Here is a 17,881-nt window from a genome sequence, read left to right on the forward strand (position 1 = left end):
TGAGTACTCGATTAAGTCATTAATAAAAACCCAAGTCAGTAAAAGGAAACGAGTGTCCCATCACTATGCAAAAACCAGAGCTCCATCATAACCGTAATTCAACTTATACTTCGACAATAAAGCTGTCTTCTAGATATACATGTATATATCTTTTATTTGATAAGAAACTACAGTATTTTACAAACTGACACGTCAGGCTGAGGCTCAGTAAAAAAAAACAAAAAAAAAAACGTTTTCTTGATATAAAAGTACAGTATACTGTAGTCCAGGGGTCACGAACCCATCGATCACGAGCCACCAGTCGATCTTTGGGACTTTGCCGGTCGATCGCGAGAATTAAGCCTGTCACGATAACAAATTTTGCAGGACAATAATTGTCCTACAAATTATTGTCGATAATGGATATTATTGACAACATTTTTTTCATTATTATATGGCCTAATAGTGCGAGTACATCATATCCAAAGCAATAAACTTGAATTTCTCCAAAATATTTAACATTGTAATTGGAATGTCAAGAGAGTTTAAATAAAATTGCAGATGCAATTGTAACAGCTTTATTAATGTAAGTCATCTTTATGACACCCTTATTTTATTATCACTATTATCGCTCTTATTTTGAAAGCCGGAAGTGTGATGTGTGTTGAAAATATGTTTTGACTATGGCTAAGTTAGCTAGCTATCGAGTGCCTTTAAGCCATGGCTGTTGTCCCTATTTTACACACAACTTGCACGAATATCCAACTGCCAGCGTGAAACTAACGTCACCGATGTGCAGAGTGAACCAGCCTGTGCGGTAAAGAGAGACGAGAGAGAAACACGCATGCACGTGTCAATTCATCGAGGCCAGCAAAATGACCGACTTTGTGTTTTTTATCATTTGGTTAATGAATTTATCAATTATCATGACAGGCCTAGCGAGAATATTACAAAAAAAATGATTGCGTCAGTGCCCTCCCCTGCCGGAGAGTGACCAACAGGCACGCACTTTGACCACCGAACACACCAGTACGCCTTGCCAAAGTGCCAGTGGCCATCTGCGAACCGTAGCTCATTTGTCATTACGTCACTACAGAAACAAAATAAAATAAAAAAATATATAAAAATAGAGTAAAAGGAACAATGACAAAAAGCTGAAATGTTGATGCCAACAATCAATAACAACACAATTTATATAGCTATCACTTTTTAATTTACTTTAAAAATCTTTCTACAATATAATACGTATATATATGTATAGATCTTGCGGTATCTATAGATCTAGGGGTAGATCTCGTGCAGGTTCATGGCCGAGACCAGAGATCTTGCAAGGGCTCAAAAGTTTGGTGGCCACTGCTGTAGTTGAACATGTCCCAAGAAAAATACACAGAAACAGCGTCACTCAGTGGTCACTATCAGTACTTGCAACAAGTGCTTGTTTCAGTCTAAGATACTAAAATACTGCATTCAGTTACAGATATTATACACTAGAGTGAGGGTCTCAAATAGGGGTACTTTAGGTTTAATATAGGTGTACACTGAAAGACAGGATGTAAAAATAAATCCACAGAAAAACAATATTAAATCGAGTTTATCAATAAATTTGCATTTAAAAACATATTCTACTTCTAAATGAAGACATTTGAAGTTGATAATTATTGTATGTCTTCATTAGAGATGAAGTTATTTTATGTGGATTTTTACATGAAAATATCCATCCATCCATCCATCTTCTGGGGTCGCCGGGACAGCAGCCTAAGCAGGGAAGCCCAGACTTCCCTCTCCCTGGCTACTTCGTCCACCTCCTCCCGGCGGATCCTGAGGTGTTCCCAGGCCAGCTGAGAGATGTGGTCCCCCCAGTGTGCCCTTGGTCTTCCCCGAGGCCTCCTACTGGTTGGACGAGACTGACTGTATCGGACAGCACCAGCAATCCTCACGTCTGCAGAGAAGAATCGCACGTCAACACGCACACGAGCACGTGCACCCGTGGGTCCGAACCCACTCACCTGGAAGGCGCGCTGCGATGACAGGCCCTGCAGAACTATGTGATTTCCGGCCCAGCTCAAAACTCCCTTTCCTGTCAGAAATCTAGGAAAAAATGGCTCACAGCCAATTACTGTCCTACCTTGAGTTAATCGACATCACAGAGAAATTCCAGTCAGGTTTCAAATGTCGCCACAGGACAGAGACGGCACTTTTAAAAGTTGTTAATGATCTGCTTTTAACTGTTGACTCTGGAAAAACGGCTGTCCTGTTGCTTTTAGATCGAACCGCAGCCTTCGACGCAGTAGTTGATCATGACACTCTCCTACCTGTGAAATTTGGCCAACACGCCTCTGCATCTTCTTTGAATTGTGGCCTGCAGCAGGGCTCGGTGCTGGCGCCCACCCAGTTTCTTTACGTTTACTTCCCCTGGGAGTCATCCTCAGAAAGCACAACATATCCTTCCACTGCTTTGCTGATGATCCCCAAATATCCAAACCACTCAAACACCGACTGCATCCAGCCCCTTCTTAAATGTACCAAAGACGTCCAAGCATGGACGCCAGCAAATTTCTTCACAAAGCAAGACAGAGATTGTAGTTTTTGGTGACCCAAATATTTGAAATGGTGTTAAGAGCGCAATTGGCCCACTTGCCTCATTCTGTCACCCTTGACGCTCATTTGAAACTGGACAAGCAAATATCTGCAGTTGTAAAATCCAGCTTTTTAGTCGGGTCAGAATACACCGAGCACCTCCAGACTTGGAGAAAGCAACACATCACGGCTGGACTGTTGCAACTGGCTTTACATGGGCCTCGACCAGTCTTCCCTTCGTTGCTCCAGGGGTGCAGAATGCAGCAGTCCGCCTATTGACTGGGACTAAAAGTCGGGACCACATAACACCCCCTGCTTGCAGCTCTTCACCGGCTCCCAGTGAAACACAGGGTCCATTTTAAAATGCACTGGTTGATGTCGGTGCAGTCAAGGCCCAGTTGAGGCCAGGGTTGTATTGGTCAGGGACCGCATTGAATGGCAGGGTTCAAATGCAGGGGCGGACTTACCAAAAGTACATAAAGTTGATTTAAAGTACATAAGGTGGTGTGAAAAAGTGTTTGCCCCCTTCCTGATCTTTTTTTTTTTTTTTTTTACGTGTTTGTCACACTTTAATGTTTCAGATCATCAAACAAATTTAAATATAAGTCAATGACAACGCAACTCCACAAATGGCAAAAACATGGAAAAGTGTTGAACCTTCCCAAGAGTGGCCGGCCAACCAAAATGAATCCAAGCGTGCAGTGACAACTCATCCAAGAGGTCGCAAAAGACCCCACAACAACATCCAAAGAACTGCAGGCCTCACTTGCCTCAGTTAAGGTCAGTGTTCATGACTCCACCATAAGAAAGAAATGACCTGCATGGCAGAGTTGCAAGAATAAAACCACTGCTGAACAAAAAGAACATTAAGGCTTGTGTCAATTTTTCACCTCAACAACTGTATTATATTGTTTATTGTGACAATTATATGTGCTGATAAGAAAGTCTATTCAAGATCCTCCATTTGATGAAAGAAATTTGCAAAATTAAAAAAACATAAAAATAAAAAAACATTAGGTTCACTATAAAGTGTAATTTTACTTTTTATGAGTTTTTGGTTTGATGTGAGCTGACTTGAAAAAGGAAATTTAAAAAATAATAATTGATTTTGATTACAATCCTGCTAAGTTAATTGCAATGTTAATTCTAAGTTAATTGCACCACGCTGACCAATAGTGTCATGAATGTTTCCTTTCTTTGCACAGAAAGAGGCAGGTATTCATGCACCGTCCTTCCTGTGTCTGATGGAGCACACCACCCCGCTCTTGGGCCTCAGGGTGAACATGTCCAGGATGTCAAAGCTCTGGTTGGGTGTCAGGGTGAAGTCAAACCTCTGCAGAATCTTGGCCATCACCACTTTGGCCTCCATCTGTCCACACAAACAAGTCATGTTGTGTCACTGCATCACTGCCTCTGTTTTATGTTGGGGGTTTTAATCACCTGAGCAAAGTTCTGTCCGAGGCAGGAGCGTGGGCCCAGGGAGAAGGGGTAGTAGCAGTAATACGGCCTGATGAAACAAAATAAAAAAAACATACCATGCATAGGAAAAGCCACACATGAAAGAAAATAATACAATTGCAAAAATTAAGTTTACTCATTTATGTTTTAAATGACATATTACAAGAATAAAGTTGTAAAATGAGGAAAAACTCTTTAATATTATGACAATAAAGTCAGACTTGTATGAGGAAAGACTTGTAATTAGGGGATGAGATCTCATGAGAAACGTGACAAGATTTCTCATTTGGAGAAAAGCTGTAAGAGCAGCACGTATGGCATGGCTACTATGATGATAATACAGTAATACGGAAGTGGCAGTGTGCAAGGCATTATTGGAAGTGTACATTAAATGTTTTAGGCACACCTTGCAATCCAACCTACCTTGGTGTTCACAGCGTTGGTGAGTGACACGTGGATTTTTTTTCCATGGGAGTAAAACAGCTGCTTGCAACTTGTTGGTGCCCAAGCAGAAGCTGTAGTCATTCTACATCTAAAGATTTGTCACATGAACCCACGTAGACGTTGGGACTTGTCTGCACCCTTAATCACAGAGCAGTTCTATTGATTGCATTTTGCTCAAGCACCCGCGATCACCGGTTCCGTTTCATAACACCTCATACATAGAAGAGATGAGTGTTGACAATTTAGCAACATGGTCGATATTAGAGCCCGGCTAATGTATCCGCGGGCCGATTATGACGTTTCCGATTAATCGATATCGGTGAATATGTAACTGATATATTAACTTTCTTTTTGCTGCCCGGAGAGTGTCGCTCCCTGCCTGTGTCTCTCGCTGCTGTCTGCTCGCTGCCTGAGTACTTTGCCCCTCACACACAGACAGCAGCGCTCTCGCTCTGCCGCTCTCTCTCACTCACTCCGCTGTCGGGGGAGACGAACGCGAAGAGAAACTCCATGCATGGTAAGCTGTGACTTTGTAAAACAATATGACACTACATTACTGTGCCGCTGTCAGGGACCATCAAGGAGAACATTCTAGTTTTGAAGAGCGTATTAGTAGTAGTAGTAGTATCACATCTGTGTGATAAACATAGATGCAATTGTTAATACACGTCCACCATTATCTCGCACTGTTATACAGCATTTTAACGTGAAATAAAGATATACAGTATGCAGATACACGCAGCGTCCCATCCATCCATCCATCTTCTATGTCGCTTATTCTCACTAGGGCATGAGAATGCTGGAGCCTATCCCAGCTGACTTCGGGCGAGAGGCGGGGTATATCCTGGACTGGTCGCCAGGGCACATACTGTATACACAAACTGTCATTCACACTCACATTCATAACTATGGACAAATTTCAATTAACTTAACATGCATGTTTTTGGAATGTTGGAGTACCCGGAGAAAACCCACACATGCACGGGGAGAACATGCAAACTCCACACAGAGATGCCCGACGGAGATTCAAACCCAGATCTTGCCAATCTCCTACATGCTAACCACTAGGCCACTGTGTGGCCCTACACAGCGTCCCATTTCAGTTATACTTCCATGCAGGATTTCCAGGGGCTCATACGTTCTCATTCATGAAAACCATTTTGAAAATGTAACATAAAATATAGTTTAGTCCCTTATTAGGTCTAGTAATGTGATGCATGATTTGATTATTTCTTTTTTTTTGCAGTCAACTTTTGAATGTTTGCGTCGGCATTCGTTTTTCAGTTGTTTGCAAATAGTGGCTGCAGATGGAACTTTTCAATAGCTAGTAAATAAGACTCATTGACATTGGTCGGACGTTTTTGTGAATAAGCTTTTGATAAACACATCAGGGATTAGTTGAAAACACGTCCCATTAGCCTTTGTATTACCACTTTCAGCCCAATGCAGCCACTTGTTTTTATTTTGAAATGCTCAACTATAGTATCAAATTCTATGCTCATTACCAAAATGCACGAAATGTACCAGCAAAGCAAAGAACATGACACATTTGTAGAAACACCCAAAAATTAAATCATAAAGATGCTCTGGTAGTCGCTGAGGCAAAATCCCGGGCATGGGAGGACTTCGGAGAAGCTGTGGAGAACGACTTCCGGACGGCTTCAAAGAGATTCTGGATCACCATCCACCGTCCTGGGATGGGGAAAGTACTGGAGTGCACAATCAACACCGTGCATGGTGGGGATGGTGTGCTGCTGACCTCGACTAGAGATGCAGTGGACTGGCGGGAGGAATACTCCGAAGACCTCCTCAATCCCACCAACACATCTTCCAATGAGGAAGCAGCGCCTGGGGACTCCATGGTAGGCTCTCCTACCTCTGAGGCTGAAGTTGCCGAGGTTGTCAAAAAGCTCCTTGGTAGCAGGGCCCCGGGGGTGGATGAGATCCGCCCGGAGTTCCTTAAGGCCCTGGATGCTGTGGGTGTGTCTTGGTGGACACGACTCTGCAGCATCGCGTGGACGTTGGGGGCAGTGCCTCTGGATTGGCAAACCAGGGTTGGTGGTTCCCCTTTTTAAGAAAGGGGACCAGAGAGTGTGTTCAAACTATCGTGGGATCACACTTCTCAGCCCTTCCTGGTAAGGACTGGTAAGGGGTTCTGGAGAGAAGGATCCGCCAGATACTTCAATTTCTGATTCAGGAGAAGCAGTGTGGTTTTCGGCCTGGTCGTGGATCTGTGGACCAACTCTACACTCTCAGCAAGGTCCTTGAGGGTGCATGGGAGAGTGCCCAACCAGTCACATGTGTTTTGTGGACTTGGAGAAGGCATTTGACCGTGTTCCTCTGGGATTTCTGTGGGCAATACTCCAGGAATAAGGGGACCTAATTCAGGCTGTTTGTTACTGTATGACCGGTTTCAAGGTTTGGTTCGCATTGCCAGCAATAAGTCGGACCCATTGCCAGTGAGGGTTGGACGCCGCCAGGGGTAGTCATCGATTCTGTTCATTATTGATTCATTATCTGTTCACTGGATCAGTTCTCAGCCGAGTGTGAAGCGGCCGGGATGAGAATCAGCACCTCCAAGTCCAAGTCCATGGTTCTCGCCCGGAAAAGGGTTGGGGATGAGATCTTGCCCCAAGTGGAGGAGTCTAAGTACTTAAGGGTCTTGTTCACAAGTGAAGGAAGAAGGATGGAACGCGAGATCAACAGGCGACTTGGTGGTGGCGTCTGCAGTGATGTGGACTCTGCATCGGTCTGTTGTGATTAAGAGGGAGCTGAGCCCAAAGGCAAAGCTCTCAATTTACCGGTCGATCTACGTTCCTACTCTCACCTACAGTCATGAGCTTTGGGCAGTGGCCGAAAGGACAAGACTGCTGGTACAAGTGTCCGAAATGAGTTTTCTCCGTAGGACGGCTGGGCTCGTGCTTTGAGATAAGGTGAAAAGCACGGTCATCCGGGACAAACTCGGAGTAGAACCACTGTCCGCATTGAGAGGAGCCAGATGAGGCGGGGCTTGGCCATCTGGTCAGGATGCCTCGCAGATGCCTCAACTGGAGGTGTTCAGGGCATGTCCGAGCAGTCGGAAGCCTCGCAGACGACCCAGGACATGTTAGAGAGACTATGTCTCTCAACTGGCCTGTGAACGCCTCGGGTGAAGAAGTGGCTGGGAAGAGGGAAGTCTGGGTTTCCCTGCTTAGGCTGCTGCGACCCGACCTCAGATAAGCAGCAGAAGATGGATGGATGGATGGTAATATTATGATTAAAATACGTTTTTACCTTTGAGAATAAAGTCCCATATTTTCAAAGTGAATGTGAAGACTTCCACACAAACCTGCCTTATATTCATGTGATCATTTGAAGACAGTATTGCGGGAAAATGACAAGTATTTAGTGCTAAAAGTAGATAGTTTGTTGTACTATGACATGATTTGAGTTCCATCCTATGAGTTTATTGCTGTGGTGTTTATTGATCCGAGGTGACTTACTTGGGAGCATCGGGGTGAAAGCGGTCGGGGTTAAATTCCAGCGGATCCTTGAAGAACTTGTCCATTCTGCCGGACACGTAGGAGCTGAACTGAACGACACGAGCGGTTAGTTCTTCGAACCACTTGTGTATTCATGTCAATCAATGGCTTACAACGGCGGTCGTGCCTGCTGGTACGTGGATGCCGTCAATGATTATGTCGTTAAGGAGATTACGGGATGTTCCTGGAGCTGTTGGGTACAACCTTAAAGTCTCTTTTAGAACCTTTAGTGGACAAAGAATGTGTTAGGACGTTAACTAGAAGGTAGCATGACAATTTCATTTCTATGGTTGTTATTTACGTGGTACCATTAATTGGTGCATCATATACAGAAATGACACACTGATGTGGCCAAATGAGGCCATTGTGGCCAAGAGAGGAATTACAAGCCAAATCTATCCAATGCTTGTTCAGGCTCAAATGACCTCCTGAACTTCCAAATATCTGAGACATGAGTCACATAAGGGACGTATTTACTCATTTGAACATTTAAATGAATAAAAGGCATACCTGTGAAAGGTAAACTAGCTTGCCGAGATCGTCGTAGCTGATGTCACGTTTCATCCCAATGACGTCGTCCACCTCATTCTTGGCTCTGGCAGACAAAACATCAAGTCCAAGACACAGTTGTGGTATTTCTCTGTTGTCTGCTTGTGTTTTTCTTCTCACTTGTCCAGGATGTCAGGATGTCTAGCTAGCGCCATGATGCAGAAAGCCAGCTGGCTTGCCGTGGTTTCCTGTCCTGGAAGGTGACAAATGGATTCATTATGGGATGCATGTGGACTGAGCCACAAGAAACATGAAGAATAAAAAGTCTCACCCGCAATGAAGAAGGTGACAAAATTGTCCAGCATGAACTCTTCGTCTTCTTTGGTCATGCTTTCCTCTGAAATGAAGACATAAGAGTGGAGTTTATGTTCTGTACACGCCGTGCTTTTTATTTTATTTGATGCACTTTATGGAACAACCTTTGCCGGCCGTCTTGATGATTTGCGTGAGGATGTCTTTAGGCACATCTCTGCCGCTCTCAATGGCCACCTTCCTGTTGTGGATCCACTGGGCGCCGGTGGAGCGCAGCAGCTTGCAAGCTTCCCTCACCTCCTTGACAAAGGCCCAGTTCTTGGGGTAGAGCTGGAATGTTCCAAGGTCAAAACACTTCAAGTACGATCAAGATAGACGGTTAATTGTCAAAAGTGATTATTTAAAATGTTCTGCTTCCACTTATCCGAGATGGGATCACGGGGGAAGCCCAGACTTCCCTGCTCCCTTCATCCAGCTCCTCCCGGCGGATCCCGAGGCGTTCGCAGGCCAGTTGAGTGACATAGTCTCTCCAACATGTCCCGGGTCTTCCCCGAGGCCTCCTACCGGTGGGCAGGCCCTGATCACCTCCCGGGGGAGGCATCCGGGACACCACCATACGGAGAAAACTCAGTCGCTTGTACGCGCTATCTTGTTGTTTCGATCACTATCCAAAGCACATGACCTTAGGTGAGGGTAGGAAGGTACGTAGATCGACCAGTAAACTGAGAGCGTTGCCTTTCGGCTCAGCTCCTTCTTCACCACAACGCACGGATGCAGAGACTGCATCACTGAAGCTGCCGCACCAATTCGCCTGTCGATCTCACGTTACATCATTCCGCCACTCGTGAACAAGACCCCGAGGTACTTAAACTCCTCCACTTGGGGCAGGATCTCATGATCTAATCCCCAACCCGGAGATGGCACTCCACCCAGGCAAGAACCATGGACTCGGACTTGGAGGTTTTCTGATCCCTGATTTTCTGATGCAGGACCACATCATCTGCAAAATCCAGAGACCCAATCCTGCAGCCACCAAACTGGATCCCCTCCACACCCTGGCTGCGCCTAAAAATTTTGTCCATAAAAGAAATGAACAGAATCATTGACAAAGGGCTGCCCTGGCGGAGTCCAACCCCAAGCTTTGACACCGGTCATACAGGGAGTGAACTCCCCGAATTAGGCGGTCCGACACCCCATACTCCTGGAGTACTCCCCACAGGATCCCTTGAGGATCACGGTCGACTGCCTTCTCCAAGTGCCTTTCTGTTTGGGCAAACTCCCATGCACGACTCAAGGACCATGCTGAGAGTGTCGAGTTGGTCCACAGTTCTACAACCAGGACCAAAATCACACTGTTCCTCCTGAATCCGAGATTCAAGTATCCAGCAGATACACCTCTCCAGAACCCCTGAATAGACCTTACTGGGAAGGCTGAGGAGTGTGATCCCACGATAGATGGATCACACCAGGGCCTAAAGGGGCTCTGCCACAGAGGATCTTCTTGATGACCTCGGCAACCTCAGCCCCAGAAGTAGGAGAGCCCACTAAGGAGTCACCAGGCGCTGCTTCCAAATTGGAAGTCTTGTCGGTGGAATTGAGGAGGTCTTCGAAGTATTCCTTCTACCGGTCCACAGAATCTCGAGTCGAGATCAGCAGCACACCATCTCCACCATACACAGTGACATGACAGTGTACTGCTTGAACATGGTGTTCATTATGGACAATGGACAAACAACAACAACTGGCACCCCTGTCCGTCGCCTGTCACTGCGGGCAACGCCAGAGTAGAATAAGAGTTATTACAGTTATTACAGAGTCCAGCCCCTCTCGAGAGGACTGGTTCCAGAGCCCTTGCCATGCGTTGAGGTGAGTCTGACTATATCTAGCCGGAACTTCTCCCACCTTGCAAACTAGCTCAGGCTCCTTCCCTACCAGAGAGGCGACATTCCATGTACTAAGAGGTAGCTTCTGCAGCTGTGGATTGGCCCGCCAAGGTCCCCGCTCTTGGCTGCCAAACATCTCACTCTGCACTCAGCCCCTTTAGTCCCTCCCATGAGTAGTCAGCTCATTCGAGGGGGGGCCAATGATTCCTCTTTGGGCTGTGCTCCCAGGCACTCGCCACTGTGCCCCTAGGCTCCAGAGTGGGGCCCAGGTGACCGCATCTAGGTGAGGGAAAAGTAGGTGCATATATTATGCTCATCATTGGGGTCTATTTGAGCTATGCTTTGTCTGGTTCCTCACCTAGGAGCTCTTCGTCTTGCCCCTGACAACTTAGCTCCTAGGATCATTTGGACACCATGAGAGAGGAGTGTTTACTTTCATGTCATGTTTTATAATATTTGTAGTGAAATGTGACTTTTTTGGTTAAATATTTTGCAAAATGTACAGTGTTGAAGCAGCTTGCTAAAAAGGCAGCTCTGCTGTGCTCAGGGACCAAAACAGAATCAAAAAGTCAACACTAAGCGGTGTTGTGTCGTACCTGAAAGAAGGCGCTACGTATGTTGTGCACGATCCCTTTCAGACACGTCTCGATGGCCTTGGGGAACAGTGAAGTGTTCTCCAGCAGCTCCAAATCCACACCAAAGGCAACCTGACCATCATCAGACAGAAACATCTTTCACTTTATCAGATTGAATACAAAAACCTGCCAGGCGAGCTAGCTACCTTGATGATGACGTCTAAAGTGACGCGGTTGACGAGTTGCAGCATGTTGGCCTCCGCTTTTCTGTCGGCGACCTCCGACAATTTAGTGGTCAGCACCTCAGCTCGTTCGTTGAACGTCCCCATGAGACTGCGTAGATACCTGCGCACACAAGCATGCTGAACGTTTTCATGCAAGCAAACCAAACATTCTAAGTGTCAACATGTAAAAGATATGGTGTGAATGAATTCTCTGTAGAGATGCCTGACATTGGCTTTCTTAGTGATATCCCAAATACTTCCTGTGTACATTCGTACATTTCCACTCACATGGTCAGTGTGCCCCACCCTATTTGTACAGCCATGCATCAAGTTATAAATGAATAGTCTGATAAGTGTTGCAAAGAACTGACAGGCTGCTGAAGGCGGGGTCCATGATGCGTCGTTGTTTATACCACTGTTCATGGTCCCTGGCCGTTAGCAGCCCATTACCTAAGAACCTGCAAGTAGGACACCAGGAAAGAAAAAGTATAATTTATTGTCTCCTTCTTGTTATCTTCTCAATGTGCACGAGCAGTTGACCTTTGACCAAACATGCTGAAGAGTCGTGTGTGGAGGAAGAGGTCTTTGGGATACTTTGAGGACATCAGGACTTCCTGAAAAAAGCCAACTCAATCAGAAGGAAAAATGAAAATAATATCATATTAAAAAAATCATATTATTTTATTTATTTAATTGGATGGTGCATGGGAAAGTATAAATAAGACAAGTGATAATTCAAATATAAATTAATTACTTACAATAGGAAATAATGAATGTCATATTAATTGATGAAATTGCGAAAATATGATCTTGGATAACTACCATCTTCCCATCTTTTTCCACTTATTCGGGGTCAGCCTATGCAGGGAAGCCCAGACTTCCCTCTCCCTGGCCACTTCGTTCAGCTCCTCCCGGTGGATCCTGAAGCGTTCCCAGGCCACGTCCGAGAGACGCAGTCCCTCCTACCGATCAGACGTGCCTTGAACACCGCCCAAGCCACCTCATCTGGCGCCTCTCAATGCAGAGGCGCAGCGGTTCTACTCAGAGTTTCTCCCGGATGACAGTGCTTCTCACCTTACCTCTAAGAGACAGCCCTGCCACCCTACGAAGAAAACTCATTTCAGCCGCTCGTACCCGCGATCTTGTCCTTTTGGTCACTACCTAAAGCTCATGACCATAGGTGAGGGTAGGTGCCTTTCGATTCAGCTACCCTCTTCACAAACGCAATAAGTGAATTTCCGCAAAGTAGGATTCAATATTAATAAATGGAATATATCTGAGGGATGTACTGCGAAGCGAGTTTAGTGGCTTAGCGAGATGTGTTGAGTCTAAAGGCAGGCATGCTTGAACAACGAAAGTGGCTCTCTTTTAAACCGGCTATATCACCATGGTAACTTGGGCTGAACCAGTGGTTTAGCCCAAATTGCATGTAAAGCATGACAAATTCATACATGTTGGCAGGTCTGCACTATTATTGAAAGTCCCCCCTGCCTCTCACGCTCTGACAGTTCACCGTGCTCCACCACAGGGGCCCGCCCCACAATTTAAGAAGCACTAGGCTAAACTTCACTGTGTACCTCGTTCAGAGGTGGCGTCACCATTTATTGAGGACCCTGTGGACGTGAGAGCAAGAATAATTCGAGCAGCACTACGACGAGACCGGACACATTGAGATGACACTGATCCGCTAGCATTACCTAGCAATATTCTCTGAGAGATATAGCTTTTTAGCCGAGGGAATACACTACATTTGCTCACTTTATGAGCTGAACATCAGGAATAAAATGCAATATGAAATATTAATTGGGCCAATGTTAGTATACGTATATGTCACAGTAGTCCTTGCCTGAGTACTCATCCCGTTTAGCCTTCTTATATTACAATATTTTCTAACAACTGCAACAAAACACTTGTCTTGTCAATAAAGAAAAATCCGCCACAAAACACATCAACACTGCCACCTAGTGGTCACCATGAGGTACAGCATTTTGAAAACAATATAGACATACAGTATTCCAAAGATGAAAAAAAGACGGTTGCTGCTCCATTTAAAAATTTTTTTTTGAATGGGAAAGAACGGTACTTGACAAAGTAAGTTGATAACCACTGTTGCAGCACCGTTTCACTTTGTTTGGGGAATTTAGGTTTTGTTGAGCTGCATCTTGAGCACAAAAGGTCGGCTTTGCTGAGCCACTTTCGCAGTACACCCCCCTGCTGTGTGTGCCTGACACCTAGTGGCCAATGTAGAATACTACATACACAATTAGAATGCAGCTTCTGCCTTGTATTTCTATTTGCATGAGTTCATTTAGTCAGTTTTATGTTTGAAAATGCTTCACATAGGCCAAGTATACAATTTACTCAAATAGGATTTTTTTTTTTTTTTTTACTTAAAATAGGCCATATTCAACCATGAAACAGATCGTTGAATTCATTTGTGAAAAAGGCAATAGAGCGAGGGTGCGATGTAGAGTCCAGAGATGACAGTTTTGATGTGCGAATCGATATTGAAATATCAAGACGTCTGATACCAGCTCTTCATGCTCTAAAATTCACTCTCAAATCCAAATATCGATACTTCAGTCATTTGACGTAACGTTTGTCTGTTGAAGGGGGTATTCTGCGAAAGTGCCGCAACGGTGGTTCTCAACGTACTCTGTCAAGTCCGGTTCTCGGCTTTGTTCTCCAATATGGCGTTTGACGTGAGATTATTCTACTTCTGCTCAAAAATGACGTGATCCCAGCCGGTGTATTTCAAACAAGCTGAGCAAGTAATTATTGTGGAGCATTATGGGGAAAAAAAAAGATTATTACTTCCAAAAGCAACACTGTCGCCACCAATAGAGCGAGCGAGGACCGCTGAGCGTGTAAATGTGTAATTTAACACTGATTATTATACTATGTTTACCCAACTAGTCTTTCCATGTAGCAACACTGCACAAACTTTGACACTGTAACACTTATCCATTTAAAAGCTAAATAAATTGGAGCAACAACCGTCTTTTTTCACCTTTGAACTTTGTCTTGTTTTCAAATGCTGTATCTCGTTGTGACCACTAGATGCCAGTATTGACGTGTTTTGTGGCGACCTTTTGAATTTGTGACAACTTTTTCCTTGTTATAGTAAAGAAGTGTTTTGTTGCAGTTGATTGATGCCTCGCAGTGTTTTTTCCTCCAGCAAATACTGTAAAATAAGAAGACTGACGGGATGAGTGGTCACGGAAGGACTGCTTTGACATATACGTATGCTAACATTGGCCTGATTATTAATATTTCTTTTTATTCCTGGTGCTCGGCTCAAAAAGTGAGCACCTCTAGCCTATTCCCTCAGCTGAACATCTATCCTGCTTATAGATGGATATCATCATTTTTTTTCTTCATGTCCCCTCGGGGGCTCCGTAGGTTCTAAATACATGGTGACGCCATCTTGTAATTAGTTGAACAGTGAAACAGCGGCACATTCATCGCCAATTTTACGCTGAATGCCTGGAATAACCTTGTCGGGACCAGGTTATGAGTTTAGCCTAACTTAGCAAGGTGATACAGCTGCTTTAGAAGACAGCTGCCTTCGCTGAACAAGCAAATCCGGCTTTCCACTCAACACAGCTCGCAAACCCACTAAACTAGCTTTGCAGAATACCCTGAGAGGATGACCGACTGTACACGGAGCCATGTGTGAATAAAGTTGTCATTCTTACAGTAGCTCCTAATAATTTATCATTTATTTTCATTAGGGATGTCCGATAATATAGGCCCACCGATATTATCGGCCTGATATTGGCATAAAAATGTAATATCGGTTATTGGTATTGAGTTTTTTTCCCCATACTGAATACCGCTAAAAAACTGCTCTGCATATAGGCCTATGGGCCCCTTTACTTGCCGTCATCGAGGCATCCAGCAGCGCCAACACGTGGAAATACTTCAACACGTCCTGTGTTACTCCTCGCAGTCGGAACTGGGCTCGATATGTTGAAAGCACAGGCGTGCGTGTGCCGCAGATACTGTCGTTAGCTAACTCGTCGGCACGGTCTCGTTGTCAGTTGACATTTTTACCCACATCGAGGGTCACCAAATGTGGAGATGCAATTCACAACGAGACAGGAATCGATGTAGGTGCAATAGCTAAGTGGCTAACCACATGACCCGGAAACATAACAGAAGTACACTTGATAGATAACTAGATGAATGGATAGATAGATACTTTATTAATCTCCAATCTTTTTATTTTACTTATTTTCTTTTTTTTAATTATTTAAAATCGCATCCTCACATATTTTATATAATTGTGTCCCCTCTTTTGTCAGTGGTTGTATATTAAATTGGCTTTATAGTAAATCACCTCACTATCTTAAGATACTTCAGGGTTTAAGTCAACATATTATATGGTTAATTTATTGAATTAATATATTCATTAAATGTCTTGTGTTTTTATGCTATGATAAGAAATACACTTTTTTTTTTTTAATTTACAAGACACGTTAGGTGAATTCACCAAAGTATTGGTAGTATCGGATCGGTATGGCCAATACCAACCTGAATTCACAGAAACGCAGACGAAATCAGTGGTGTCACACATCACTAGAATAAGTTAGCATAAACATAGAAACATTACCTTGACGGTGTCTGGGCTGGTGGTGAACACAATTACATAGTGCAACATATTAATCCTGAACACGGATCCATAACGTTCTGCCCTACAAATCACAACATTTAACACATGAAATCATATGTGAATGTAGATATGTGTATATAACAAGTGCAACGCAAAAGTGCTTACCATTCCAGAAATAAGTCGAGCGCGTTTTCCTCCTTTGCCATCATCCTCCACAAAGCAGGGGAATGTCCAAACAAAAAACTACAGAAACAAGAGTTAAGGTAGGGTGAGTTGAGGTCAAATAAACAAACGTTTACCTTTCCCGCGGTGGTCCAGGTATGTGATCGTATTTCATGTGCACATATTTAATGTACACACAGTAGCCCAGGAAGGCTACCAACAGCAACGACAACAGGATGCCCAACACATGAAGTGCCAGGATGAAAAGAGAGGACAAAAACGACATTTTTTTTCATCGAATAAAGTCCGCCTGGAGTTTAGTCAGACGTCCCGCGGTGTTGTCGAAGAAGAAGAGGGGGCGGGACCACAAGGCCTGGATGGGTGGTGTTTCTGTAAAGTGTGTACACGCACATAAAACATTCGGACACAGGGTGAATTTAAAGTGCTTGTTATGCAAACGCTACCAGAGCACGTATACTACGTCATTACCGTAATTCAACTTATACTTCCGCAATACAAACTGTATGTCTTCCAGCTATACAGGTATATGTTTTTTATTTAAGAAACTACTTTATTTTACAAAATGACACCGTCAGTGACGCTCAAAAATGTTTTCTTGATACAGTAGTAGTTGAACATGAACATCAAGAAAAATACACAAAGTAACAGCGTCACTCAGTGGTCACTATCAGTAATTGCAACAAGTGCTTGTTGCATTCTATAGGTACTAAAATACTGTAGATATTATTACTATAAACTACAGCAAGGTTCTCAAGTGAAGGTACTTGAGATTTTAAAAAGGTGTACACAGAGACAGGGTGTTCTAAATCCAGAAAAAATCAAGTTTATCCATAAATTTGCATTTAAGATCATATTTATTCTACAAACGTTTTCCAGCAAGGGCTACATGCTAAAAAATTAAAGGATGCAAGGGCCTCTTATATTACAACATATACATACATACATACACACATATATACATATACATATATATATACACACACACACATATATATATGTATACACATATATATACAGTATGTATACACATATATATATACAAATACAGTATATACATACATATATACATATACATATATATACACATACACACATATATATATAGTATATAGCTCAAGAAAAAAATGCATCTTAGCTTTGTGATATCGGTGAAAAAGCATATTATTAGCAACTTTACTCTTTTTTTCCCTAATTTTTGCTGGATTTTTTTTTTTTCAAAATGTCAACTTTCTTCATACTCTTCGAAGATTTTCTTGCCATAATACCGTATTATGACTCATATTTTGACGTTATTTCCAAATCATATCGTTTTCCTCAACCTAATTTTCCAAAAATTCCAAATTTATTTTGTTTCTTATATTTTGACTTAAAAAAACAAATTTTTCTTTAATATTTCAACCCTATGCTACTAAAATGAAACATTTATTTTCCTATATTACAAATGTATTCTTTAAAAAAAAAGTTCCACGCTAGAATATTTTATTCTCATAAAATTACAGCTGTTTTTTTCCCATTTCTGCTGTTTTTTTTATATTCTTTCATAATATTATGACTTTATTCCCTTAATATTATAACTATTTCCCCAATGTAATATTCCAGAAATTAAAATTTTATTTTGCGT

At 43.3% G+C, this 17,881-nt stretch overlaps 1 protein-coding gene across 3 annotated transcripts; it reads right to left on the reverse strand.

Annotated features, from left to right (window-relative positions):
• Positions 1-1,191: 1,191 nt before the first annotated feature.
• On the reverse strand, positions 1,192-16,646 carry LOC129172175 (cholesterol 24-hydroxylase-like). 3 transcript variants are annotated; one of them, XR_008566938.1, is made up of 16 exons: positions 16,377-16,642; positions 16,243-16,320; positions 16,078-16,159; positions 12,003-12,076; positions 11,834-11,920; positions 11,445-11,583; positions 11,260-11,370; positions 8,948-9,110; positions 8,800-8,865; positions 8,649-8,721; positions 8,490-8,574; positions 8,093-8,203; positions 7,941-8,029; positions 3,997-4,063; positions 1,986-3,925; positions 1,193-1,918 (listed from the first exon to the last, which is right to left on the reverse strand). XR_008566938.1 is itself a non-coding variant. In XM_054761660.1 (15 exons), the coding sequence occupies exons 1-15, from the start codon at positions 16,523-16,525 to the stop codon at positions 3,776-3,778; spliced, it is 1,524 nt and encodes a 507-aa protein (XP_054617635.1). In that variant the 5' UTR covers positions 16,526-16,642; the 3' UTR covers positions 1,192-3,775. The 3 variants fall into 3 exon arrangements, 1 of the variants encoding a protein (XP_054617635.1); XM_054761660.1 differs by having other exon boundaries at positions 1,192-3,925; XR_008566939.1 differs by lacking the exon at positions 1,193-1,918 and having other exon boundaries at positions 3,843-3,925; positions 7,941-8,024; positions 16,377-16,646.
• Positions 16,647-17,881: the final 1,235 nt, after the last annotated feature.

This window comes from Dunckerocampus dactyliophorus, chromosome 19 (assembly GCF_027744805.1).
Source record: "Dunckerocampus dactyliophorus isolate RoL2022-P2 chromosome 19, RoL_Ddac_1.1, whole genome shotgun sequence".
NCBI lineage: Eukaryota > Metazoa > Chordata > Actinopteri > Syngnathiformes > Syngnathidae > Dunckerocampus > Dunckerocampus dactyliophorus.